We start from the raw sequence: 25,606 nt of genomic DNA on the forward strand, positions 1-25,606 counted from the left end.
GAAAGTATTTATTACTCGTGAGGTGAGGGGTCATTCATAAATTATGTAACGCGAGAGGAGGAAGTAGTGGTCTGATGATAACGTGGCTATGTGAAATACGTTAAAAGGGGGATGTAGGAGGGGAAGGGCCTAGAAAATTGTGATTTTTGCGTTACGTAATTTATGAACGGCCCCTTATTCATGGCGCAGATAAGATTACAGCGGATATTGCACATTACTACAAATTACACAGATAGTAACATCACATACAGCAACCATGGAATTACTCTTTATATAGCTGGATATTCATTTGAACTAATCTCTTGAATTGAGATTCATAAATATAATGGCATACCTACAAATGTCTATGTCTGTACGAAACGAAGATTCTTACATAAAAATCATTTCTTCATTTCAGCCATCAGCATAATTATTATTTTAATGGTGCTAATCCTAAGTATAGTACAGTAAGGTCCAAGTTCCATGTAATAAGCTATTATTGAGTACTAATTTCCTAATAATTTGTGAATTTTGCAAAGTTAAAATTACACCACAGTTCCATTTTCATGCATGAATATGTATGTATATATGTGCATACTGAAGTTTTCATGATCTTGAGGAGAGGAGGTTGTTACGTAGAAGATCTTGCTAGGTGCCTTTTGGATATGCTATGTTGTAGTAAGTAACTGACAAATGTATGTACTAAAATTCCCAACAGGTTTTAGTCCATAGCTCCATTTACGCCCGCCACACCCACTCAAAGGCATTGCAACACAAAAGTCCTGTTTTCACCTTTCAAACTATTATCAAAACTTAAATTTAGCGGAGATTTAGGGTTAAAACTACACACGAAAATCTATTTAAGGATAAGCCACATGAATATTTACGATGCATTTCCTTAAGAAAGAAATATTGACTCTTATATATCCATGGGAATAAAAACAGGTCAAGTGTGCTTCCGTGCATGGTTACGCTGTTTCTCCAGTGCCTGATGGCTATTGATACATGAAATGTATCAATGCAACGCATAATCAGACAGAACAAAGTAGAACAGTAATCTTGGCCTGGTTAAGACTCTTTTAAATTGTCTGGAAAGCTGCCAGTGGCAACTGACATCCTGAATTTCATTTCTATCGTAAAGTTCGATGTGACCACATAATGAATCAATTTTTTGTGATTCCTCTATCACTAATTTTTTATTACTCCTCGAGTCAAACTGTACGTCAACCGGTAACAAAATGTCATCTTCTTCACGAGGTTAAAGATAATTTGTATTGGTCATAAATAACTTGTATTTATTTTTAGAGTACAAATTACATAATTAGAATTTTTGCCAAATTTTGCACTCAGTTTCCTTGCAAAAACGGAAAATGCATTCCCATCACTCAAATTTGCGATAAGACAAATGATTGTGGCGATTCATCGGACGAGGCAGAATGCAATTACATGACCGGATGTCGACAAGATCAGGCAAGTTCATTAAGTTATTACAAATATTAAAAGCATTTTTGTATTATCCCAAATTTATAAATATTCCAGTTTGCCTGCGATAACAAAATTTGTGTCAACAATGACACTCTTTGTGACGCCTTTGACCATTGCAGAGATGGATCGGATGAGAAAAATTGTGCTGATTTTGTATGCAAATCAAATCAGGTAAGTATATAAAAACCAGAAAGATTTGTAATTTCTGATTTATTTATTTATTTTTTCTCAACTCCAGTTTAAATGTGGGAACGGTGCTTGTATTAAGAACGACTTCCTTTGCGATGGGGAGTTTGATTGTCTTGATCGAAGCGACGAATTAAATTGTCCCTGCAAAAATGACAAGGTCCTAAAAAATTCGTCTCAAAAAAGACAAAAAATAGCGTAATCTTCATTTTTCATAGTCTACTTTCCAATGTGGTGGGGGGAATTGTATCGCCGTCCGTGGCGTCTGCGATGGCCGGAAGGATTGCAGTGATGGAAGTGACGAAGCTGAAGATTACTGTAAAATTAATGGTGGCTGTCGTCCCGACCAATTTTCCTGTGATAAAGGAAACACTTGTTATCAATCATACCACAAATGTGACATTATTCATGATTGCAGTGACGGTAGTGATGAAATTAGCTGTCCATGCAATCAAGGACAATATGAGGGTTACCAGGTAAAAGTATGGTAATGACAACTGGGTCATGTTTCAAGTTGACATTGATTTTGTTATTTTAGTTCGAGTGTGCTAATGGAGCCTGCATTTGGTGTAATGGAAGGTGCAATGGGAGTACGTGATAAAGCATAATTACAAATCGTTGTAGAAGGTGCAATATGTGCCATCCCACTATTTGGTATTTGGCTATATCCCGCAAAAAAGTGGGATATAACATATTTAATGCATCTTAACGAGATATGCATCGTAAACAAGGATGCAAATTTGAAAATTTAAGTTCTTGCTAATATGTAAGCAATACGTTTAGGGCTGGACTGCGGTGATGGGTCGGATGAAAAAAATTGTACAGAGCTTAAAATTTATTGGGATTTTCTGATCACTAACGATGTCATGGTGGAAGAGAAACCTTTGACCGATGGGAGAATATGCTTGTTGCGATGAGGTGTAACTTTAGTAACACATTTAACCGTATCAGTAGTTACATATGTATTTATATTCGCAGTTTAAAACTACCCATGAGGCATGGGTATCTAAATATGGATTTGTAATTATAAAATGAGAATATTTAAATGAAAATCAAGGAATACATATTTACATATGTACATCTCTGCACCTGCTTACGTAAGCCTATTCAAATTTACGAGCTCTTCGTTCCATTTAATAACAGTTTAGAGATTGATTCATCATAAAAAATTAACTCGTTGAACAATATGTAAATGTTTTATGTTCATTCAGATGAATTAAAGGTGCTTAGTGCCCCTCAAGATTTATACGTTAAGTTATGCAATAAGTGAACTATTCTTTCATATTTGGACTCCGTACATAAGGATGCCTCACGTTTGGGAATATTTCAAGTAGACGATCCACAACTCGGTTATAGGCATCTTTAGTAACTGCCAGGTTTCGAAACTCAACAGATAATACTTTAATCTGGGAAAGGACTACGTGCTTCCATTCATCTGAACAAAAAAATTCATGATCTTTGAATCCTCCAACCTTTAACTCGAGATGCGTCAGTTTTGGAAATTTGGTTTGAAAAGCAGTACCACCACCCTAAATAAATAAATATGCAACTTTTGCTGCAATCTCCATTTTATATTAAGCATGTGATATTTACTATTAAACTACTCTACCTGAATTATATTTGATGTGATTCTGTTGAAAATATCAAACCCATCAATACACCTTAGCAACTGGACACGACGATTGACTCCTCTCTCATTGAGGCGTCGTTTTGAGTTGCTCTGACGTCTATCGGATCCACGTGGATGACCTGTGAAAAAATTTAATTTTAATTCGATATTTAGTGTCAGCCATGATCAATGACTGTCTAAAATTAATTACAAATCACGCCACACGGCTCAGGTCCAAATTGTAATCGCCTTAATTCTGGAAGGTTCGGAATGTGGAGAATTTCCTCGGCAAATTGTTCATTCAGATCGAGTATTTGAAATCCAATTTCTAAAATGACTAAAGTTGCCGAGTTCCTTCCTAAAATTTCAGAAAGTGAGACAAACTCTGATTGGGGAACGTTACCAAGTTCGAAACGCTTCAGAGAAATATTTTCCCGGCCTAGTATTTTTTGAAGCATCCCAGGTCTGACATTTGGTAGACGTATGTGATTCAGGTTTGTTAAGTTTCTTGATTTTAGGACCTCTTCTAAAATAATGGACCCAATCGAGTCAGGTACTTTGGGATCGATCACTACTTCCAGTTTTTGAATGGCTTTGAATATCTCGAATTTGTTCAATACGGTGAACAAAGAGTGTGGTCGACCTAATTCCTCGCTTGATTTTAGAAAGACTCTAAGGAGTACATTTTTCAAAAATCCAAATTTTGGAATGATCCCTACATTTTCTTCAACTTCTTCTAATTGTAACATGGTTAGCGTAGTAAAATGAATCTCCAACACCTCGAGGTATTTAGTCAGAGGTAAAATGTTTAGACATTGTAAATCCCGAATCTCAATTCTCAAACTTAACCACCGAATATTTCCGGCATATTTCTGAAGGAGGTTTAAAACGGGTTGCCAGTTTTCGATAGGTCCACGGTTATGCCAAATTCTCAAGTTGGGATGAGCAAATATTTTCTCGGCGTCGGCAGCGGCTGTATAATTGGTGATTCTTGTTATGTCCCACGTTGGAAATTCCACGCATGAAAGTTTTAAAAGGTATTTGAGCCCCTCGTGTCCCCAGAAGGGGGAAACTAATCGAAAATTTTTCACGTCTCGAAGGGGAAGGTAAGGCAGAATTTTGTGTAGAATCTACATAAATGCAAAGAGATTATATGTATGTAACTCTCAACTGTAAGCCAATTTAATTTAACATGTAAGGTAGTGATTACTTTAATCTTACGACTTAAATATGGACTTACGAGAGAGTTTCCTACTACTGAAGCAGACAAGATTTCCAATTTTTCCATTGCAAGTTTCTAACTATTTTTATAGATACATGTACATATGTACTGGCTGAACAGAAATTATTTCCATCCGAGCAAATAAGTAAATGACAGGTGAGTGAACTGCTGAAAGTGTTCTCAGTTATCGTTATTCTGAATCACTTGGATTAGTACACACATACGTCAGTACATATGTACATACATACGTGTTACATGCATATGATTTTTGTATCACATTATTATGAGATTACATAATCTCGACAGAGAAAACTTTTACATGCCGTACACACAGAGTGAGGGGAATGGGAGTGGGGCATTTCCTACAGGAATTCGATGTCAACATATTTGCATTTGACATGCTTTAATACCACTGAAACAAATATGCATACAGCGTAGATATGTATATAGTGTATATTTATTTACAGATATGTACACCGTATGTACACATGTGTAAACGTTTAATTGTTGCATCACTCACGTTTCATGGATTTATGAAATCTAAATATGAATATACACGTGTCCTTCCTATGTAGTTATACTACTTATAATATAGTACTATATTAATATACATATGCTGCAAAAAAAATTATAGTGCACTCCATAAATTTTCGCTTATCCTACGAAATATATTTTTTACCGTCAGCTTCTGTATTATTGACACATATGTATGTAAATGTATTTAAGTCTGCATAAGTTATTGTTCTTCTATAATAATCCTGGCACCCATTTCACCCACCATCATGGATGGAATGTTCGTGTTGCCACTTGGTGTTCGGACCATGACCGAAGCGTCAATAACGCGAAGTCCACTAGTGCCAAATACTCTGGAAAAAGTTGCGAAAGGTCACTAAAATTGCAAATAATTTGCACTACTCTAATTCTCACCTCAACTTGGAGTCCACTCCTGCCACGGTGATGTTAGGTCCCATCCGACAGGTTGAGGTGCCATGATAGAACTCCGCGCCGGTCTGATGCACGGAACAACGCCAATGTTCCCGAGATGGAAAAGGGTACTCGGAACAGGCCGGAAGTAGAGGGACATTTTCACTCCACTTAATTCCGAGAGCTTGGAATGTGGACGAATTTAGGAAAATATCCGTCATGAATTCAACACCTGTGTAAAATATGTATGTATCCTTGAAATTTATTATTAAGGACAAAACCCAAAGCTACAAACTACAAGCTAAAAGTTGTACATTTTCAAAATTTTTAGTTCAGAAATCATGGAAATTTCAATGTAAAAAATAATATCTTCAGCTGGAGATATGAAATTGGTAAGTTTGTAAATTTGCGTTATCTTATCCTTCCATTTTTACACGTATTTGTTAATTCGTTTGAAAATTCCAAGATATTTTATGCTACACTGAAATTTAACTTACCATCAATAATTCTCTCCACGTCGTAAATATTTTCAAAGAATTTCCCATCGATTAGCACATCATCTGAATAATTCCCACTCGCCAATCGTACCGTTCCCACCTGTTCATGGCGATCTAGTTCAACATCGAAAAATAATACTTCCTCTTCCACCCCATTTCCCAGGGTGAGGATTTGTTCGTGGATATAAACATGCAAATCTGGCCAGTTCCTATCGTTGTAATCGGCGTGGGTGCTCGTAATGTAGCCATGGGCAACTTGTGGGGCAAAATTAGATGTTCCAATTGCCGTTGGGAACAGTAAGAGTGGTCCTGAAACAGAAATATATAATTAATCAAAACCTGAGAAATTTCAAGGGTCGTATTTTTTAAGTACCTTTCCCCGTGGTCACAAATTCCGCAACATTTTCCGGTGTTAAGTAATCCACTAATCCCAGCGACTTATTAATTGCGAGAGGGTACGACCCTACGCCGGGATGATCTTGGAAATTACTTCCAATCGCGGGAGAGTCAACGATTACAGGAATCTGTGCGATAAATTGTTAGAAAAATTTGGAAAATTTTTGCAAATAGAAAATTCCTCTTACTGAATGTTCCTCTAAATGTTGTCTTGGTCCGATACCGGAGAGCATGAGGAGTTTTGGTGTGTCAAAAACTCCAGCGGATAAAATGATCTCTTTCCTCGCACCGACGTATCGTTCTTGCCCATGTCTCACGTAAGACACTCCGATTGCATGGTTGGTTTCGTTGAAGTGAATCTGCAGATTAAAAATCGTATGTATGTATATATTTTAATATTTCCTTAATTACTATAGAAAAAATTAAATGTTTAGTACTTCCACTGACCTTTGTTGCCCACGCGTATCTATAAATCTTGAAATTTTCCCTGGCTTCAATTGGCTTGATAAAGGCGTGGTAAGTACTCCATCTTAATCCGTCCTTAATATTGTAGTCAAGTTTCGAAAAACCGTACGGAAAAAGGCCAGAATTTAGGTCACCAATCGGGACACCTTTTTCTTCCAGGGCTGCAAATAGTTCGTCCACGCCAGGGAGAAATTCCATCTTTTCGACATGCATTTCCCCCTCTATACCATGATTTGGACCTGACACACAAATTTAGTTACATTAAAATTTGGTTCAGGATTACAATTTTTTATTTAATTTTACTTGAATCATCTTCATAGAAGCCGTGATAATTTTCTAAGCTTTTGAATGCGTCCACCACACTGGCGAAGGACCATCTCGTATCGTTCGTAAATTCAGCCCAGTAATCGTAATCTTTTGGATTGCAGCGATTGTACAGGAGCCCATTTACAGAACTACTTCCTCCAAGTGCACGTCCGCGTGGAAATCTGCAAACCTGAAAAACGTTACATTTATTACAAACAACGAAGCATAATTTGCACGAATTTGTCAAATTTTGCAAAACGCACGATGCGTAAACCATGTAAAAAACGCATAAGCATTATAATTAGGAAGAAAGTACTAACTTACTCTCCAAGTTATGTAATTAAAACAACCCCTACCATTTTAAGGAAATGTCACATTGACAAAATTATTAATTAATTAAATGCTAAATTAAACAACACAGTTAAATATTGCTGCATTATAAATTAGTATAATTAAAATAAGAATCGTATTATGCAAAGATAAGATATGTAGATTACTGATAAGTTAAATAAATAATGGAAATTCCTACACTTATGTAAATACTTAGTATCCTTTTAATAAAAATTATACATTTTCGCAACAAAAATCAGCCAAATATTCTTCTTATTAACACTTATTTACTCACCCCACCATTTTGAAGGCACGCCCTCTCCTGCGGCACACCCGCATATTTCATCACCATTTCACTATCCCACAGCAACAATTGCCCGACTGGAATCTCACTCTCACTCACTGGAATCAATTGATTTGGGTCGCCCCCACCCTCGAGCAAAAGCACGGTGTAATTCCCATCGGCGGACAACCTATTCGCCACGACCGCGCCGGCCGCACCTCCACCGACAATTATGTAATCGTAATATTCCGTGGGTCCCTCGCCCTCCTTGTTCGCAGATGATAACGTGTGGTCACCTATCTTTAATATTTCATCGTACAGCTTAATCTGCTCGATGCCATCATTCTGGTGGACAGTTTGATTCGGATTTCCGGTAAGATGTATGACCGCGATGGCGAACGGAATGGAAAATCGGGCCAAAAAGTCAGCCAGCATTGTTACGAATGATAAATAAAATAAAATATGTTTCTGAAAAACCCACTCCGCAAAAAAAGGAAACTTGTTCCAGGTACAGGAACGTTTTAGTTTAAGTATCAAATGTCAGATGTGAGATTCCCAATATTATTATTAAATTCACACTCGGATAGATTATAGGTAGAGATCACTCTTAAATTTGCTTTTTATCAAAATAAAGCCATCGATTTCATTTGCATAATTATCTGTAATTATTACATCAATCAGATCTGTCTCCGGAATGTGAAACTTCATCCACCTCCCAAGTTTACGTGTTTTAGTACTTTGCAAACAAAAGTATGTACGTGTAAAAAACAGGCATATATACATATAATGCTTATACCAAATTTTGCAACAGTGTATTAATTGAATTACTCAATTTATATCTTCTTAAGTGTTAAACCAGATTCCGATCTTAAAGATGTGCAATTTAGCAATATGACTTGTACATGCATAACGTACATATAGACTATACGAATTCTGGGCGTACTCACGATAATTCCTTCTGTCGCATCGCAACTAATTGGCTCATTAGTTTGCGAAATGATCTTGCAAAGTAAAAACGTGTCATCTATCTCCGAAAAAATCACATGGTTTTCCAGCTTTGTAAAAGACCTGACAATTTGTATTAATACGTATCGGCGCTGTAGGTCCCTAAAGTGCCAAGTTCAAGTTGAAAACCAGTTGGTACCACTACATACCAAGACTTTTTGTGACCTTTCAGGAGAGCGTAAAACCCCAAACCACATACATAATTATAGTTGACCTATTGAACCCAGGAATTGACCTTAACTGCTTGATTTTTGAACTGTTTAATATTTAGTGTAAATTTAAGTTGCATCAAAACCATTAGTAATTTGGCGTAAATATGCATGAATATATTATTAATCATAATATCTCATAAATTCCCTTTCCTATAGCTACGAATTTTTCAGGAAAAAAATTAATGTTTCACAGGGCGCATATGTATGTACATACGTAGATTGGTCATCTTGTCGTATAATGTTTGGGGAGATTTTGGGAGACTTATGTGCAAATAGTATTTATTGAACACATTTGTTCAATCAAAAATAATCCCAAAATTTGTAATTGAAATATGATCTCTAATATTATGCTAATCCTAAATGTGGTAAGAATATTTTTGCATCTTAGGAGGGGAGCTTGCGAGGTTGATAATAACAGATCTCGATGCCCTTTGGGTATGTGATTGATTGATTGATTGATTAAGCTTTATTCAAGTGTCTACCAAGTTCACAGTAACAAACCATGCTCTTCCACAAGTGACACATAAAATATAAACAAATATGTAACTAACTAAAACATTCAAAATCTACTATACATTTCTTATCCATTCACCATATCAAACCATAAAAATTGTATGTAAAATCAACACAGGAATCCAAATTGTAACCTTAAAATCGATTAATTATGAAGGGAATCATATCTAACCTATTCCATAATCTTCAAATGTGTTCATAAATAAGTCATATTTTTTGCTAAAAAGTTTAATTGTAGAGTACATTTCATCATACTGGTTTCGTAAAGGAATCAACCTTCTTGCTAGTTTAAGGTATTTGTTCGGTTTAACAGTTTTTGGTTTACATTCAAAATCAGGAATACAATTAGGACACGCCCAGATTTTAGAAAGAAAACAGTTAAAAAACGACTGGGCCGACATAGACAAATTGCACCTGTTTTTGTGGAAATAATTAAAACAATAAACACATTGAAGCAATCCGTCCTTCCAACAAAAATCTTCAATTAAATCATCTTGGAACATAATATATATAATAGAGTCTTTGTACGTAATAGGGTTGGTATAATCATATACATCTTCACCACAAAGGTGGCACTCTGGTCCCATAAGTCGCTCGTCGTCCCATATTTGACCTTCCAGTAGATTATGCAGCTCCCTGTATTTATCATCCCCTCTACTACCAGAGAGGACCACTGAATTGGTTATCGGATGTGCCAGCTTCACTACATCCTCGACATGCATCAGATCCATTTTTTGTGTTTGAATTCTTATTCGAATCCGTTGATGTTGTTCAGAATTCTGTTCCTTTCCAGCACCGTTGTTGAAATTACTGGACAGAATTTATCAATTAATAGTTGGCCATAGAAATTTAAAAACTGGAACAATAGACCTGTTGAGGATCGAGATTTGTATAGCGCCGTCGTTCAGAGCGCTCTTGTTCAAGGGCAAATTAAACCGCTTTGCCCGCAGCTTTGCCCGGATTTTCAAATTTCTTGCACCATTACACTCCCAGATAGTTGCTTTCTTCAATCCAATATCAAACTCCATATCTTCGAAATTTTTGGTATTTTTAAAATTTAAATTCTGAACGAGCATTGTTGTAGCAATCAACAACGCAAATTATGCCTGCGAAATAATCATCAGCAAAATTGAGTTTGATATTGGATTGAAGAAAGCAATTATCTGGGAGTGTAATGGTGCAAGAAATTTGAAAATTCGAGTAAAATTGGATTTTTGGGGTGGATTTGAGTGAGTGAAAGCTGGAGTGTAAGCCATTTTTGGGCATTTTTGAGTGGGTGTGGCGGGCGCAAATGTGGCCATGGAATCAAACCACTTCAGGGTTTTAGTACACTCGAAGGGCATCGAGATCTGTTATTATCAACCTCGCAAGCTCCCCTCCTTAGTAGAAGTATATCTTCCATTAAAAATTGTCTCAAACACACTGGCTAAGTACGCCACCAGTACATATTATGCCGAACTACAATTATTATTAAGTTCTTAAAAAATTCGCAAATTTTGAAGCATTTATCTAACTCAAAACCGTAAAAAATACCTTATCTTGTATACATTAACCAAATTCGATACATGAATACGCTGCATGTACATGCGACTTTTTGATGTCATCAGTCATCATCAGTCACCATCAGTCAGATAAATATGTATGTACTTACCTATGCGGATGCTCGTCATACCAAGAAGTTGTTAATTATTTATCAACGCATCTCCTCGTCTCATGCAATCAGATTAATAGTTCTCCTTTTCTTGTCGGGATTCCCCCAGCAGCCAATTATTTAATTTCAATACGAGTTCATCACATTTCCAGAATTTCTCATAATATTAAAAGCCAATAATGACGTGGGGTAAGTACACATGAATCTACATACATAGTTGAAAGACTTGATTTGTTCGTTCCAGGTATTGTTGATACATTAATATGTACAAGTGTATGTGCATTCACATCTAATTGCATTACATGTGTGCAGATGTACATACGAAAGACAGACATTGATGCGAAAACCGACTGGAACCACTAATCAAGTGTTGCATACGCCTCCTTGGATCAGTTTTCAAGAAATTGTACATCATACCTCAATGTGAAGGATAAGGGGGAAGCGATGCGTTTTCGTAACAGGATAATCCATGTACATATATTGCTTTGAAAAATAAATAATTGCACATTATAATTTTGTGCAGACTGGTTTTGCAAGTTTATGTATTTGTCCATTAATTGGAAAGACGTCGGAGAGAACGGTTAGGAGCCTTGAGACTGGATTTGGTCTTTATAAATATTTTTAATTTGGAAATCAGATCATTTTTTTGAGATATTTTCATATTACTCAGTCGAAAAAATTGTACGATAATTTACTAAATTAGAGAAGTTTAAATACCGATAATTAGTGTCCCAAGAAATGCAGCAGTTACCAGGGAGGCTATTATTGATTGGGCTAATATGTTTGTTAACCACGATCGCACTTTTCTGGGTCGTAATTCCTGGAGCGATACGATGGCAATTGTCACAGGTAGCTCACATAATATTTAGTATGCGTAATTCTTTACTGATTTTTAGCACGTGTTTTCTTGGTTAAAAATTTTTATTTTATGCCTATTATATGATAACTAATTTACTCTATGCATTTAGATTATCCGATTCGAAGAGGGAAACGAGGTTTATGAGGAGTTTACCAACATTAAGGCAAAAATCTTATTTAGCGTTTACATTTACAACGTGACAAATGCAGAGGATGTTGCGTCAGGGAAAAGCTTACCCAAACTGGATGAGATTGGTCCGTACGTGTACGAGTAGGTGACGAAATTGTGATTTATGCATAAGTATGATTAAGGTGTTCATCAACTCACAGAATTTAGGCACAACTGAAGTGTAGACATATTTGGAAGAACTAAATTGACTAAATAACTGTCTCCTTTTGTATGTAGAGAGAAACGAATGAACATTCCGGTTAATTTGGACCCGGAAAATGATACTTTTACGTATCAGTCATTTATTCATTTCACCTTCCGTCCTGACCTATCGGCCGGATCGGATGAGGATTTCATCACTATGTTGAACGTCCCAATTGTGGTAAATTTTCAGAAAATTTTGGAATTGTACTTGACATGGGCAATTCAAAATTGTCATTGATCGGAAAGTTAAAATTTAAACTTTTTTAAATTTGGGCAGGCCATTGCACACGAATTGAAGGGAATGTCTCGCCTTATGCGATCCATGGCGCAAGAGTATATCGAATCCTACGACATGCCGCTCTTCGTAAGGCGAAAGGTGAAGACAGCTTTGTTCGAGGGGGTCCACTTGGATCTGGTGGAAACAGTTTCAAATCTCTTGGGCGTGGAGTACATGCCGAACAGCACGTTCGCATACTTTTACCACGTAGGTTTTATTTTTTGGAAAATTCGTACATTAGCAAAATTTTAAAAATTTTCATTTTTTGTTAGCTTAATGCGACCCTTTCCCGTCCATTCGTTGTAAACGCGGGATTAAAGGATACCTCAAAAATTGGATCCATCATCACCTTCGATGGAAAGAAAGCCGTTGACGTCTGGCCAGGTGAAAGTTGTAACGCCATCAACGGTTCGGATGGATCACTTTACCCCCCGTTTGTCACCCGAGATTCAGTTCTTCACGGATTTAATGCCGATATTTGCCGATCCGTGGCACTAGTTTATAAAAGGGACGATGAAATGGAGGGAATACCCGGGTATCGTTTCGGATTTCCGGATTCTTTTCTTGATTCCGGGGCGGAAGAGAATAAATGTTTTTGCGGGGAAGAGGATAGAAGTAAATGTCCGAAAAAAGGTGCACTTTCGTTAGCTCCGTGTAAATTTGGGGCACCATTGCTTATGTCGAGTCCCCACTTTTTGGGGGGAGATCCGTACTACAGGGAAATTACCGGGTTAAGCGAGGGAAATTCGGAAATGCATGAAACTTATGCAATCATTGAGCCGGTGAGTAACCGATTGACACATTTTCATATTTCGGTTCAAATTTACAATGGAAAATTATTAAGAATCTGATCAACTCTGAATTACGTAATTTCAACATTTTCTCCGGGTTTCATTGTTCTTTGCACGGTTGCTTTTCAGACGACTGGCATCGTTCTGAAGGCAGGAGCAAGATTGCAGTTAAACATCGAGATGACGAAATCCAAAGATATTAAAGAATTGAAGAAAGTGAAGGATACTGTATTCCCACTTTTTTGGGTGGACGAGGTAAATATTTTTCTAAAACTGATAACACGTACAAGTTCTATGTAGGTAGATATTTTGAGGAAATCGAGCAGAAAAGGTTCAAAAAAAGTGTAAAATATTTAATTATGCACTTGGAAAGTCGGAACTTTTGCCATTGTTCGTGTGAATTTTGATATGGAGATTTCATTATCTATATGTGGAAGTTATTAGTGGATATTATAATGAATAATTTCCCAAGTATTTAATGAAAATAAAGCCGGGTCCATAGCCGCATAAGGTAAAAATACATATGCATTAAATTTTCATGTATGCAACTGCGGATCCGGCTAAAAGTACTATGTAAGTCTTCTCTAGACGCATGTTATACTCTAAATCCAATTTGTAAAATCAAAAACTAGAATTTCGAAAGGTATAAATTTCAAACAAATTGGATTTGGGGCACGAAATTTTGAGAGCAGAAAATCACGGAAAAATCATGCCAATAAGTATTTTGGAATTATATGTATGTATGTAACTGGTCTAATTTTTTGCACTGATTTGTGTAGGTTGCTGTACACCCTCAGAAGGCGTATGACGATATCAGGTGGAAGATGTCGATACCCCTGAAAGTGGTAGAGATTGTGAAATGGGGCAGCTTTGTGGCCAGCATTCTGGTCGTAATAACAGGTGGGATGATTTTTATTCTGAGAACGAGAGACAAGAAGAAACTAGAGTACTACTAACTACATAATTTTACGAGGAAATCGAGTTTATTGGCAGGATGATATTGATGTGATAATGATGCCTACTTAAAATGTACGTGATTTACGTAGATACATTTCTTGCGAAGAGTTTTTACTTTTACATAATTAAAACTGCTTTTTTATAGCTCTCATTAATTTCAAATTGCTTTGGAATTGTGCAATTATTTTGAACATGAGGTTAAGTGTATGGATGAGGGAAAAATGCGCACTTTTATTGAGCCTAATTCCAATATATTTTATAAGTATGCAATCTTTTATATTTTGGTAATTTTACATTTTACATAAGGGGGACTCAAATATATTTAGGGATAAGCAGTTGTTAAGTCATGTATCTTGACATAAATACCTAGGTAAGTACATATATGTAACCCTTCCAACTTTTACTTATTATAATATATGTATATGTATATATAACATGTTTGATAAATAAGTGTGGATGTATGTACATATGTATCTACTTCAGTAAAAAGTTAAACTCTACATAGGTATGTAAATATATAATATTAGAATTTTATAAAATTAAAGGCAAGGATTATATACAACTGCGCAGTACAAATTCAGTATAGTTGATAGATTAAATCAATTATGAAGTTAATAAAATACTTAGATTAATGGCAATATAATCGAGTATTAAATATTTTACTTATATATATGTAGGTAGATATAATGACTGCTAGATTTATAATTATACATAATTCCGAGCATCATTGCATCTTTACACTAATTTATGTGCTGAGCTATCTAAATATTTTGCAAGTTTGTTGTCAGTCTTGATTATGTATGTATATGCGAGAAATCTGTGCAAAATTACTGGACTCGTAAATTGCGAGTCGCAATACTCCAGACTAAATATTAAATACACATATGTACATACATATGTGTAGTTGTAATTTACAACTTGTAAATGTGTTGCCTACATACATGTAAATCTAATGGATGTGCATACTGTGGGAAAAAAGAGTTATACAACGCTTAATTGAATTGCACAAGAATTCTTTATGATCGAGAATAATAAATTATGAGGATTTAATAGAAAATAGTTCGTAGTATAGGCAAATATGTAGGTAGCTATTTACGTCTTTTTATGTATCTGCGTTTATGCACATGTGCATCCATATGTGCATATGATATATATCTTCAATTAGATTTGCACACATTGTTTTCTTGCATTGCAATATTGCCTATGTACATACATACATTTAAGTATTTTCAGGTATTTGCAAACCCTGAGAAAATTCTGGTGGCCACTGCATCGGTGCTTTCTGGGAACTTCCCCATTATTGGTTTTTGTTCAAGGTGCATACAAGTTCAGGGTCAGGTATTATCTATTTTTCACACAATTTCTTCACTAACCTACCGTAACCAGCATACATAAATGTACATACCTATGTACAAATGTAAGTATCTACCCAGGACACATTAACAATACCAATACATAACATGTATATATGCTCAATTACTGGTGATTAGACATGATCATGTTGTATGGTATTTTATTCCAAGTTGCACTGAGGATGAGTCCATGGCCATGGCCATGGCATTGAGATGCCGTGCCCTATTTCACACCGTATTTAAATTACTCTATATTAAGTACTCTATATTTTATAAGGGAAATGGCACCCTTAAAAAATTCCCTGGACATTTATGCTCTTCTTATACTCCAAAACGCCCGGACTTTGTTTTTGCACCCGGGTATTGTACAACTCCATATTTCCGTCCACGATGCATAGGCATGCATACATAAAACCCGAAATGGATTCATTTATTTTTAGTGCAACAAATATGTAATGTATTGATGATGGTTTAATTAAATTCATACAACATTTTTTCCGGACTATTAAATGAGGTCCTAATTGGTCATAAAATATTGCCAGTAGCAAGATTTCAGACTTTCGCCGCTTATATAAAAACCTTTTTGGGAATGGTGTGATCTTCAGAAAGCATCTTTGAAGCAAAGGTAGTGAATGTTTAGGGGTATTTTAAGTTTGAGTAAATGCGAAGATTAATTTGTCAGCCTGTTTATATACATATACAAATAAATACTTGTTCAGTCCATATTCTATTTTCTAGTCAATAACTTTGTAAAAATAAAGACTTTAGAATCAGAAAATGTACAGTTCTTCAGGAAGAATATTTCTAGTCGGGATCGTATTGCTGGTCAGTACAATTACCATATTTTGGTTCCTGGTCCCGATCGCGACTCATTGGAAGATGTCACAGGTGTGATCAAATTAAGAGAAAAATCATAGGAAGATTATGCTTTGCTAAATAAATTGCTCTGAATTTTTAGTTGCAACGCTTAATAAATAACTCAAATTTGCACGAATTTTTACAGCTTCTCAGATTTGAGGAAGGAGGTGAGGTTTTTGAAGCGTTTAAAAACATCAAGGTGCAAATTTTCTCAAAAGTTTACATTTACAACGTGACAAACCCAGAGGATGTTGCGTCTGGGAAAAGTTTACCAAAATTTGTGGAAATTGGTCCATACGTGTATGAGTAAGTGGACCGGAAAATTTAGAATATTTTTATTCCTATAGTAAATTGAGGATGAGTAGGTTCGCAGTTACACAATATTCAAATTAATAGTTTGTATTTATTTGTTTTTAGGAAAACGCGGAAAACCATTCCGCTACGGTTGGATCCTGAAGAGGACACGTTTACTTATCAGACCAAATTTATTTTTCAATTTAGGCCGGATTTAAGTAATGGATCGGAGTGGGATAAAATTACAATTTTGAACGTTCCTCTTGTTGTAAGTATCATCATGCTTATCTACAATAAGACCTTAACCTTTGCAAAATATAATGGGTAAACTCAAGACATTACCCTAGATATTCGCACAGCTAGAAAACTTCGCAAATTGAGCACACCTTGCGAAATGGACATTTGAAAAACTTGTTTTTGCAAAACCAAGTTATTTTGTTTCCAAACTTTGGGCACATTTATGCATGCATATTTTGTAAGATAATTTTGCAATTTTTTTTTCTAAACGAGTAGCAAGCTATGATACCTCGGGTTATACGGATAAGCCATACCCGATAAGCCACACTACAAAAACAAGCCACCCGTGTGTCTGCGAATGCCATGCGAATTCGTAATCCCCCCATTTACAATCTATATAGATGAATATAAATTTTTTTTGTACATGAGGCAGATTTTATCACTATTAAGAACTCTTAACGGTTGCGGACCGGTTAACAGACAGAATGCCGGTTTAAATTATTTAATCTCAAAGGCTATTTCAAAAAAGCGATACATTTTTTTTACAGGCGATCGCCGATAAGTTGAAACAGATGCCACGACCGATACAAATCATTGCGCAAGAATACATCGATCTATTCGAAGCGCCACTATTTTTACATACAAATGTTAAGAGTGCTTTGTTCGACGGGATTCATTCAGACATTGTCGAATCAATATCAAATTTATTAGGGGTAGAAATTATGAGGAATAATACGTTTGGATATTTTACAGAGGTATGCACACAATTTATACAAATTCTTATGAGGAGGAAATTTACTCCAATTTTTATAACCCACCCATTTTTGTAAACTTATAAAAGTTTACAGAATTAAATTCAATTGAAAATTATTTAGATCAGAAGTCTAAATTTATAAAGTAATATCCTGATTTTCCTTAAATTTAGAAAAACGGCACTACTTCTCTCCCATACGTGGTAAATGCTGGATTACGTGATTTCACCAAACTTGGCAGCGTAATTTCCTTCAACGGTCAAACCTCCTTGGACGTTTGGCCAGATAAAAGATGCAATGCAATTAGTGGTTCGGATGGAGTTTTGTATTCTCCTTTTGTCACGAGAGAATCCATTTTGCGCGGATTCAATCCCGATATCTGTCGATCCTGGAGTTTGGACTACAAGGGGGACGAGGAATACGAGGGGATTTCCGGGTACCGATTTGGAATCCCGAAAAATTTCTATGACGTTTCCGCCCCCGAAAATGAGTGCTTTTGTGAGCACGAAGATAAATCGAAATGCCTAAAAAATGGCGCACTTTCTCTAACACCGTGCCTCGGGGCGCCAATGGTTTACTCAAATCCGCACTTTCTATATGGGCATCCTAATTATGGACAATTGGCAGGAAACCCGAATCCGGAAAGGGATGATACAGTCGTTATTATAGAGCCGGTAATTCATTTAAGAAGCGATCACCCTCGAAATTAGTGTATAATTATTTCTCTTAATAGACGACTGGAATTGTTCTCATGGGGTCGTTAAGAATGCAGTTGAATCTTGAGATCAAGAAATCAAAAGTTATTAAAGGATTGGGCAAAGTGAAGGATACGTTGTTCCCGTTATTCTGGGTGAATGAGGTACCTATGTAAATTTACAGCCTTAAATACGTACATGTGACAGTAGGGGCTTACAATTAGAGATGATCTGGATCATTAATGAGTATACTTTGGATTGGTTGTCCCAAAAATCTGACGGCGAAAAACAATCAAAATTAATCCAAATTCAATCTAGATTAGACTAAAATAGCTGAAGGTAGAGATTTTGCACCACTTTTCATATTTATCATTTACGAACAGAGCAGTCTACCACTTTTTGAGATACTTACCACTAGGTGTCAAAAAATACCAGTATCTGTATTTGCCACTGTTATGTACATATGTACCACTTTAAACACCGGTTCTGCTTAGGACTGACGAATTGTATTATTTATTTATAATTGATTCGATTGAACACTTTACTAAAATATTCTCAATTTCAATCCAGGTCGCCACCCACCTTCCAAAAGCATATGAAAATCTTAGATGGCGAGTCGCAATTCCACTAACCTTGGTGGAGATTGCAAAGTGGGCGAGCTTGGTGGCGAGCGTGTGTGCTATAATTGTCGGAGTGATAATTTTCTTTACGAGAGAAAAGCATCGAGACTGGTATGGATATCGATATACGTTTGGAGAAGAAATGCTATTTAAAAATGTGATATCTGTACATAAATTCGATACTTAATGAATACTTGGCTAGCGAGATAAAAAACTGGGTTTTTAGCTAATGAGTAATTAAGTAATTAAAACCAAATGGAATATAATTAATTTTTCACACGACGGGATCGTTAGTTGAAAAATCGTGTATAGTTTGAGTATGTAAATATAAGATACCTTGTAAAACCGTAAAGACAGATATTAACAAGCAACGTATGCAAATATATAAATATGTAACTTATTTAATGCATTATATTTATTTGCGACTTTTCAGAAACTCTGGTAACAAAATTCTCTAAATTTTTCTGCACTTCATGCCACTACCGCAGGACACTTAAAATCCCAAGGCTTATCAATAAAATAAATGTGTAGCGCTGCAGTCCCATATTTTTCGTTCGTTTCCATGATACACTTGGGTGTCCGATCCATTCCAATGATTGCCTAGAACATATATTTATATTATTTAGCCATCTCATATCTCAACGAAATTATCACTCAGAGATAAGACTGTTGCAAAGTAAACCTTGATAAGTCGGCTCGGAGGCACTTCAAATTGAGGGTTTGAAGATTTCGCCAAAATCTGGAACACGAATCCGATCATGGCGCCATCCCAGTTGTAGAGGAGTTGGATGGGCTGGACTTCCCGACAGTTGGTGTCATCCCATTTTTCCACCTGCCAAAAGTTATGGAATCCCATCCCAGGGAGGCATTCACAGTTGGTGTAGCCCTCAGCAGCCGCGTCGGGACGGTAGGTGGGGACGTCGACAACGTTGGAGGGATGTGGGGTGGGACCATTTTGAAAGTAGAGACCACTGCCTGTCCCCTCGGCATGGTAAGTCGTCGGATCACGCCCGGTGGTACAGATGATGGCTGAAAATGTGTCATTTTTTTAGAAGTTGTTCGTTTTTTAAATCTAAAAATGGAGAAAATTACGCATGTGTATGTACCTGGGTTGACGAAATATGCAGTTAGAAAGGTATACTGTTTTCCACGAATTGTCTCATTTTGGAACATTGGGAGTAAATCGAAACGATATGGATTGTTTTGTTTCATAATGTCGTCTTTGGCCAACTATGAAGAAAAATGTCGGCGTAAAAATTTGCAAATTATGTATATGTAAATAAATTAAGATGCATTGCTAAGTTTTATCCTTACCGACATTTGAATCCCTGCAATGACCCCGTTTTTATCAAAGAGTAAATAAATCCCGTCCGAATTTCGGTTTTTATACCGAAACCCGAAATATTTTCCTCCGTTGATGCACTCCGGGCTGGTGTTAACCATTCCTGCCGCAATTGCATTATTGACATTGGTAGGCATTCGTACGAAGGAATTTGTTTCAGTACGATTCTGTTGAGCAAATTAGAAATGTATGAAAATTTTAATTGTGTTTTTTTTACGGGAAGACCAATTTACCGCGGATGGCCCGAATTTAACTGGAATGTATTAAAAAAATGAATTTATTACAGATTTTTTATATTAACTCGGTCTATTTATGTATGTATTTAGTAACCTCTAAAGTCATCCCACAAAATGGCGGATATTTCTGCAAGATGAATTATGTATGTAAAAGTGAAGGAATATTTAATAAACTGAAAAATATGTACATATTATTCCTTTAAATTTTAATAACTCACGTATCGGAATTAAAACCCAGAATAAAAATTGAACTGAGAATGCTTTCAGCATTTTTCCTATCTTCGTGAACACTGATGTGGTGTGGCTTGGGTGTGTCAATCTGTACAATTAAATTGATAAATGGAAGTCTTTAATATTTAAGTCTTAAACTAAAAATATGTGCGTAAGTAGTTCGGTAAAATTATTGCGTTCTATTTGAGAGTTTAAATGACAGAAAAAACGAGTATTAAATAATAACTGTCTATTTACGATTAAAATGCTCTCGCAGAGACAAAATTGAGTTTATATATGTAGGCTAGCTTGGGTCAGAAAACGGAACAGAGTATGGCTAAACTATGTAGATAAGCACAATTGGATAAGTGAATTATGTTATCAATAAGATTGATTCGTTACACTTCTTGCGAGTATGCGTATAACGGAATTTTACGTATCTATCGCAAAACAAGGTCACTGTCCATGTCTCTGATTGACAATGACTCTGTAACAATGACGCTGTAACAAGCTTGGAGTTGTTTGGAATAACGTTTATGTTCATTTTTTGTATATTTTCTGGGTACTAAAGTTCCCCATGGAGTGAGACTCTTTCCGAATACATGTATGTCATACATACGTGTGTATGAAAAAATTTAACGATGGAAGATTAAGTTTGTTAAATAGGGTCAAGTGCATGGAATGTCAAACTGGTTGTATTTATGTATAATCAGGATATGTATGTTCAATGTCGACCATGAACTTGAATGAAGTATGTAAATATTAGGCAAAAGCATATCATGGAAGGTAAGTACATAATAATACATATGCATACATACTAATGACTTGGTATACAAACAAACGAGTTTTTATATTAGTTTGTACATGTATGTATTACACTTCGTTCTATGTTGGGAAAAATAATTATGTTAAGGTCTCACACTATAGAACTGACCTATAATAACTTAATTTCCGAGGTAAAAAGTGCGAAAAAGTTGGCCAACCCGAATATGATTTCCCATTTTATTTTTTTTATAATTCCTGCTAAACTGTTCTGCCAGGTCAGTTTTAAATTCTTTGTTCATACTTAACAACGTCAGAAAATTAATGGCTTTTGTTTCAAATTTGAAACATAACATGTACTTAATCTTCAAATAAAATATATTTTCCATGATATGCCTCACCTAAGAAAAAGCTACGAAGTATCACAGCGCCCCACTCAGGCACGAATGCGGAGAAGGTAGCCGGTCAGCTCAAATCAGTTGTCAATTACTGATTCTTCACTTTACGGTCTATTGTCCGCTGGTTCCTTCATTGTTCGATTTAAATTTTTGCCGGACAATTAACAAGCGATAAGATAAATAAAAGGTACCATTTTCAATAGGATTTAAAATTCAACAATAAGATTCACGAAATCAAAGTGTATTTTTTTCCATTTTTCAGATTTTCAAGTTGCACCAAAGTGAATTTTGATCATAATGGATATTCCTCTCACTAAAAAGCATTTAGACAATTTGGGGTTTGTGGACTCGGTAAGTTAAACTAAATAAATTGTTGTAATTCTTCAATTCAAATGTCAAACAAACTCTTTTCACTAAATGTCATGCTCTACTATTTCGCTTGACACGTACTATCATCATTAACTGAAAACGAGTCATAACTAATTATAACCTTGCTCTGTAGACGATCCAAATGGCGGACGCAACCCATCCAAAGACGAGGGTCAATCCTCACTTTTTGCGGGTCGAAAGGGAAGAGAATCGCAAGTGGAGTGCCATCCTCATCAAGACGCAGGTCTGCCGAAGCTATCCCAGGTACGTGACGTATTTATTTACATATTTGGTCATGAATAATGATCGCGATTCTACTCTAAATGAAATATTTGTGTACAATTTCATACCGAATTTTATTACCAAAGATGGGCAAACGTTGGGTTGGTTCCAGCCGTGCAACCGTTTACAATCTACCTTGGTGTGGTTCTTGACCGATGTAACCCGGCTAATAGACGGGTCATTATCATTGACCCGACAAACGCCCACTTTTACGAGGACGCTGCCACCATTCCACCCGAGTCGCGGATCTTTGCCGACGTAGGGGAAGAGATTGTGAAGAACATCCGCCATGCGGTTAGATGCAAATGTGCATCTGTGTCTGAATGCACCTGCGGGGACGGGTGGACTGTTGAATTTCTCCGATGCAAGGAGTTCAAGAAGAAGGAAAATGTCTCTTACATGACAATGGTGGACGAGTTGGGATCAGCCGGCTGGTTCAACAGCGTGTTTCTCCACTACATAAGCGAATTTTCGAAAGGAGCGGTGGTCACCTCATTTGGCAAGGAGGACAAAACCCGACCAACTTACTGGGCAAACGAGCTGTTTGAAGCCTCCCAAGAGATGCTAATCACTGATCTGATGTATGCGATGGGTTTTGGGTGAGTTGTCCTTATCAAAGTTGTACATCGTGTTAAACACTCTTTAGTTGAGTAACTCAACTTGAGCTGTTGCACATCAATTAGGCCACTTTTGGATCTTTATTAAGTATCATTTTCCAATTTGTTATTGATTTTCCTAATTTCTTGGTTAACTAATTTGTAGTATTATCGATTTCAGTATCACAGCTTCATTTGTACGTATTGTATTGGTGTTGTTTCGTTGGTTACTTATGGAAAATGATTTTTCTATTTAGGGACGCTGAGCCAATAAACCCAGCCCTGAAATGTGGCACTTGTTGGAAGGAGGATGTTTTCAAGGAGGGAATTCTGAAACGCTGTTCGCGATGCAAAGTGATCCGATACTGTTCAGAAAATTGTCAAAAACAAGACTGGCCGAACCACAAGAAAGTTTGTGTGGAGTCACCTCGCTAAAATTGGCGACCTGGTTTTACGAATCGGACCGTTATCTTTGTTACGACCACTCAATCTAATCTACTTAAAGTATGAGAATGATGATGAGGAAGTAAATGTTTAAGTAATTACTACCATGTTTTTAAAGTTGATAAAATTTTGTAAAATAATATGATTTCTTAACCAAGCATTTTCAAAATATTTAATAATTTCCGGAAATTTATTTCAAATATTTCATTTTAATTTTATCAGATATTAACAATGTAATAAAAAGTTAAGTTTGCGAAAATTATCGCACAAACTTCGAATCTGCTTTGCAAAATGTTTTGAAAATTATTTATGGAAAACAATCTCTACAAATGACGCGTCAGGCAAACTCATATAAACGTACAATTTCTTGTATGTGCTTAGTATGAAATGTATAATACAAATTAAAAATCTGCCTACTTTTCCTCACACCATTCGTTCTCCTTTCGAATTTGTTCCTGCTCCTGGGGCGTCAGATCATTCACGATGTTGAACATTGTGCGAATCTCATCTGCCGTCTTTCCTTTGATCATGTCCGCTACAATCTTGCACCCGAGGTCCAACAAGCCACTAATGTCGAGATAGTTTGCAGCCTAATCCAAGAGAAAGTAAAACATTAAAATATTATTTTTCTGACAAAGTACGCTAGCAATGCACTCAATTTCGCAATATTTTTGTTTGCAGGAAGCTTACCAGAATCAGGTCAAATAGCTGGATTTGTTCCATCTTTATGAAATTGGCATCCCACGTGGTAATATCGGTGCGTCGCTCCCGGGGTGGATCGTCCTCGTCATCATCAACGGATGGGAGATCATCCTGTACGTATTTAGTTAGTAATAGTCAATTTAATTTGCAATTCATTTAGCACATATGCAAATTTATAATCAAGAATGGTTTTATTTTTGCATACCTTGTGATGTTTGGCCCATGCAAGGACCTTATGCAGTGTTTCTGTACCAACATTTTGCAGGGGGACGACTTCGTTGTCATCTTCCAGCCCCAAGTGTTCTATGAGAGCGTTGATCGTTACAGAGCATTTAATCACGTCAACATCAACCTTGACCAAGTCCCCATCCGAAGATTCCAAATTGACGAAAGGCATCTGAAATTAATTCAAGTTGATTTTCATATTAAATCATGTAATTTACATGTTACTTTCACTCATGAGAATTATAGTGTAAGTATTTCAGAATAGTTAAAAAATGGGCAGGGTATTCAATTCAAAAGTTTAAATGCTCCAAATTAAAATAGTTTGAGAAATTTGGTATGGTATTATTTGCAGGTTTGTAGAATTAAATCTCGAATTTGAAATACTGTAATTTCAACTTTATTCTATTTCAATAAGTACTTACAATTGAGAGTAGTAGACTTGAAGGAAATTATGTACTTGTGTATTTACTCGAGCAAGAAAGTTTTACGAGTTAACTCCTCCGTATCAAAGTTGGAATGAGGCAGAATTTAATGTTGATACCTTTTTAAAGGCGTCGTGGTTAGGATTTTATAAATATGCTGGTAATAAAAATAAAGCTCCAGTATTGAGTGCTTGGTTTTGTGGAACTTGGAAACCTGATTTGGGATATATCATGCATACATTCGAAATGAAGTAAGTTTATTCATATGAAACGAACCCTTTTTAATCCTTACGTTAACCTGACCTTTCGTATGCCTCGGTTTACATTATGTACATTTGTTGTATATCCCCAACTGGATGAGTCCAATTCCACGAAAGGAAGCTACTAATTTTGACTTTTTGAGGATTTGTTGAGTTTAAGAGTTTTCTTTTTCGAACGAGTACTTATAAGTACTTCAATTAATTAATTGAACAAATACAGATATGTGTGTA

The 25,606-nt window shown here is 36.1% G+C and overlaps 8 protein-coding genes across 14 annotated transcripts; 4 read left to right on the top strand and 4 right to left on the bottom strand.

The window, feature by feature from the left end:
* The first annotated feature begins 77 nt into the window (after nucleotides 1–77).
* Nucleotides 78–2,904, top strand: LOC110852185 (very low-density lipoprotein receptor). Its single transcript, XM_022100217.2, has 8 exons — nucleotides 78–1,236; nucleotides 1,330–1,449; nucleotides 1,519–1,635; nucleotides 1,703–1,810; nucleotides 1,869–2,126; nucleotides 2,189–2,240; nucleotides 2,434–2,568; nucleotides 2,629–2,904. Exons 1-7 carry the CDS (start codon nucleotides 1,138–1,140, stop codon nucleotides 2,565–2,567), a joined length of 888 nt encoding a protein of 295 aa, XP_021955909.2. The 5' UTR covers nucleotides 78–1,137; the 3' UTR covers nucleotide 2,568; nucleotides 2,629–2,904.
* LOC110863322 lies at nucleotides 1,660–4,765 on the bottom strand. 4 transcript variants are annotated; one of them, XM_035847893.1, is made up of 5 exons: nucleotides 4,500–4,765; nucleotides 3,471–4,389; nucleotides 3,260–3,399; nucleotides 3,123–3,179; nucleotides 1,660–2,005 (listed from the first exon to the last, which is right to left on the bottom strand). In XM_035847893.1, the coding sequence occupies exons 1-5, from the start codon at nucleotides 4,545–4,547 to the stop codon at nucleotides 1,964–1,966; spliced, it is 1,206 nt and encodes a 401-aa protein (XP_035703786.1). In that variant the 5' UTR covers nucleotides 4,548–4,765; the 3' UTR covers nucleotides 1,660–1,963. The 4 variants fall into 4 exon arrangements, with proteins under 4 accessions (XP_035703786.1, XP_035703781.1, XP_021968289.2 ...); XM_035847888.1 differs by having other exon boundaries at nucleotides 2,964–3,179; nucleotides 4,500–4,763; XM_022112597.2 differs by having other exon boundaries at nucleotides 2,949–3,179; nucleotides 4,500–4,763.
* A 368-nt stretch (nucleotides 4,766–5,133) lies between these two features.
* LOC110852277 (uncharacterized GMC-type oxidoreductase Mb1310) lies at nucleotides 5,134–8,161 on the bottom strand. The gene is made up of 8 exons (XM_022100338.2): nucleotides 7,695–8,161; nucleotides 7,067–7,259; nucleotides 6,746–7,002; nucleotides 6,487–6,657; nucleotides 6,276–6,426; nucleotides 5,903–6,211; nucleotides 5,409–5,637; nucleotides 5,134–5,347 (listed from the first exon to the last, which is right to left on the bottom strand). Exons 1-8 carry the CDS (start codon nucleotides 8,115–8,117, stop codon nucleotides 5,218–5,220), a joined length of 1,863 nt encoding a protein of 620 aa, XP_021956030.1. The 5' UTR covers nucleotides 8,118–8,161; the 3' UTR covers nucleotides 5,134–5,217.
* Nucleotides 8,162–11,392: 3,231 nt separating this feature from the next.
* On the top strand, nucleotides 11,393–14,957 carry LOC110852365 (sensory neuron membrane protein 2). The gene is made up of 7 exons (XM_022100457.2): nucleotides 11,393–11,912; nucleotides 12,032–12,192; nucleotides 12,328–12,472; nucleotides 12,572–12,778; nucleotides 12,844–13,353; nucleotides 13,492–13,617; nucleotides 14,142–14,957. Exons 1-7 carry the CDS (start codon nucleotides 11,802–11,804, stop codon nucleotides 14,316–14,318), a joined length of 1,437 nt encoding a protein of 478 aa, XP_021956149.1. The 5' UTR covers nucleotides 11,393–11,801; the 3' UTR covers nucleotides 14,319–14,957.
* Nucleotides 14,958–15,143: 186 nt separating this feature from the next.
* LOC110852454 (sensory neuron membrane protein 2-like) lies at nucleotides 15,144–19,509 on the top strand. Of its 2 annotated transcripts, XM_035858192.1 has the most exons (8): nucleotides 15,144–16,559; nucleotides 16,675–16,696; nucleotides 16,775–16,835; nucleotides 16,947–17,091; nucleotides 17,609–17,815; nucleotides 17,986–18,486; nucleotides 18,546–18,671; nucleotides 19,078–19,509. In XM_035858192.1, the coding sequence occupies exons 1-8, from the start codon at nucleotides 16,449–16,451 to the stop codon at nucleotides 19,312–19,314; spliced, it is 1,410 nt and encodes a 469-aa protein (XP_035714085.1). In that variant the 5' UTR covers nucleotides 15,144–16,448; the 3' UTR covers nucleotides 19,315–19,509. The 2 variants fall into 2 exon arrangements, with proteins under 2 accessions (XP_035714085.1, XP_021956262.2); XM_022100570.2 differs by having other exon boundaries at nucleotides 16,675–16,835.
* Nucleotides 19,510–19,518: 9 nt separating this feature from the next.
* On the bottom strand, nucleotides 19,519–21,416 carry LOC110863034. Of its 2 annotated transcripts, XM_022112246.2 has the most exons (8): nucleotides 21,174–21,416; nucleotides 20,924–21,024; nucleotides 20,800–20,832; nucleotides 20,703–20,722; nucleotides 20,442–20,636; nucleotides 20,234–20,357; nucleotides 19,810–20,156; nucleotides 19,519–19,727 (listed from the first exon to the last, which is right to left on the bottom strand). In XM_022112246.2, exons 2-8 carry the CDS (start codon nucleotides 20,973–20,975, stop codon nucleotides 19,599–19,601), a joined length of 900 nt encoding a protein of 299 aa, XP_021967938.1. In that variant the 5' UTR covers nucleotides 20,976–21,024; nucleotides 21,174–21,416; the 3' UTR covers nucleotides 19,519–19,598. The 2 variants fall into 2 exon arrangements, with proteins under 2 accessions (XP_021967938.1, XP_035714095.1); XM_035858202.1 differs by having other exon boundaries at nucleotides 20,924–21,416.
* A 402-nt stretch (nucleotides 21,417–21,818) lies between these two features.
* On the top strand, nucleotides 21,819–24,044 carry LOC110854147. Of its 2 annotated transcripts, XM_035846274.1 has the most exons (6): nucleotides 21,819–21,955; nucleotides 22,084–22,262; nucleotides 22,338–22,426; nucleotides 22,578–22,708; nucleotides 22,813–23,325; nucleotides 23,580–24,044. In XM_035846274.1, exons 3-6 carry the CDS (start codon nucleotides 22,373–22,375, stop codon nucleotides 23,755–23,757), a joined length of 876 nt encoding a protein of 291 aa, XP_035702167.1. In that variant the 5' UTR covers nucleotides 21,819–21,955; nucleotides 22,084–22,262; nucleotides 22,338–22,372; the 3' UTR covers nucleotides 23,758–24,044. The 2 variants fall into 2 exon arrangements, with proteins under 2 accessions (XP_035702167.1, XP_021958244.1); XM_022102552.2 differs by lacking the exon at nucleotides 21,819–21,955 and having other exon boundaries at nucleotides 21,994–22,262.
* Nucleotides 23,927–25,270, bottom strand: LOC110854160 (S-phase kinase-associated protein 1). The gene is made up of 4 exons (XM_022102562.2): nucleotides 25,116–25,270; nucleotides 24,674–24,865; nucleotides 24,457–24,579; nucleotides 23,927–24,356 (listed from the first exon to the last, which is right to left on the bottom strand). Exons 2-4 carry the CDS (start codon nucleotides 24,863–24,865, stop codon nucleotides 24,180–24,182), a joined length of 492 nt encoding a protein of 163 aa, XP_021958254.1. The 5' UTR covers nucleotides 25,116–25,270; the 3' UTR covers nucleotides 23,927–24,179.
* Nucleotides 25,271–25,606: the final 336 nt, after the last annotated feature.

Source organism: Folsomia candida, unplaced genomic scaffold, assembly GCF_002217175.1.
Source record: "Folsomia candida strain VU population unplaced genomic scaffold, ASM221717v1 Fcan01_Sc001, whole genome shotgun sequence".
Taxonomy (NCBI): domain Eukaryota; kingdom Metazoa; phylum Arthropoda; class Collembola; order Entomobryomorpha; family Isotomidae; genus Folsomia; species Folsomia candida.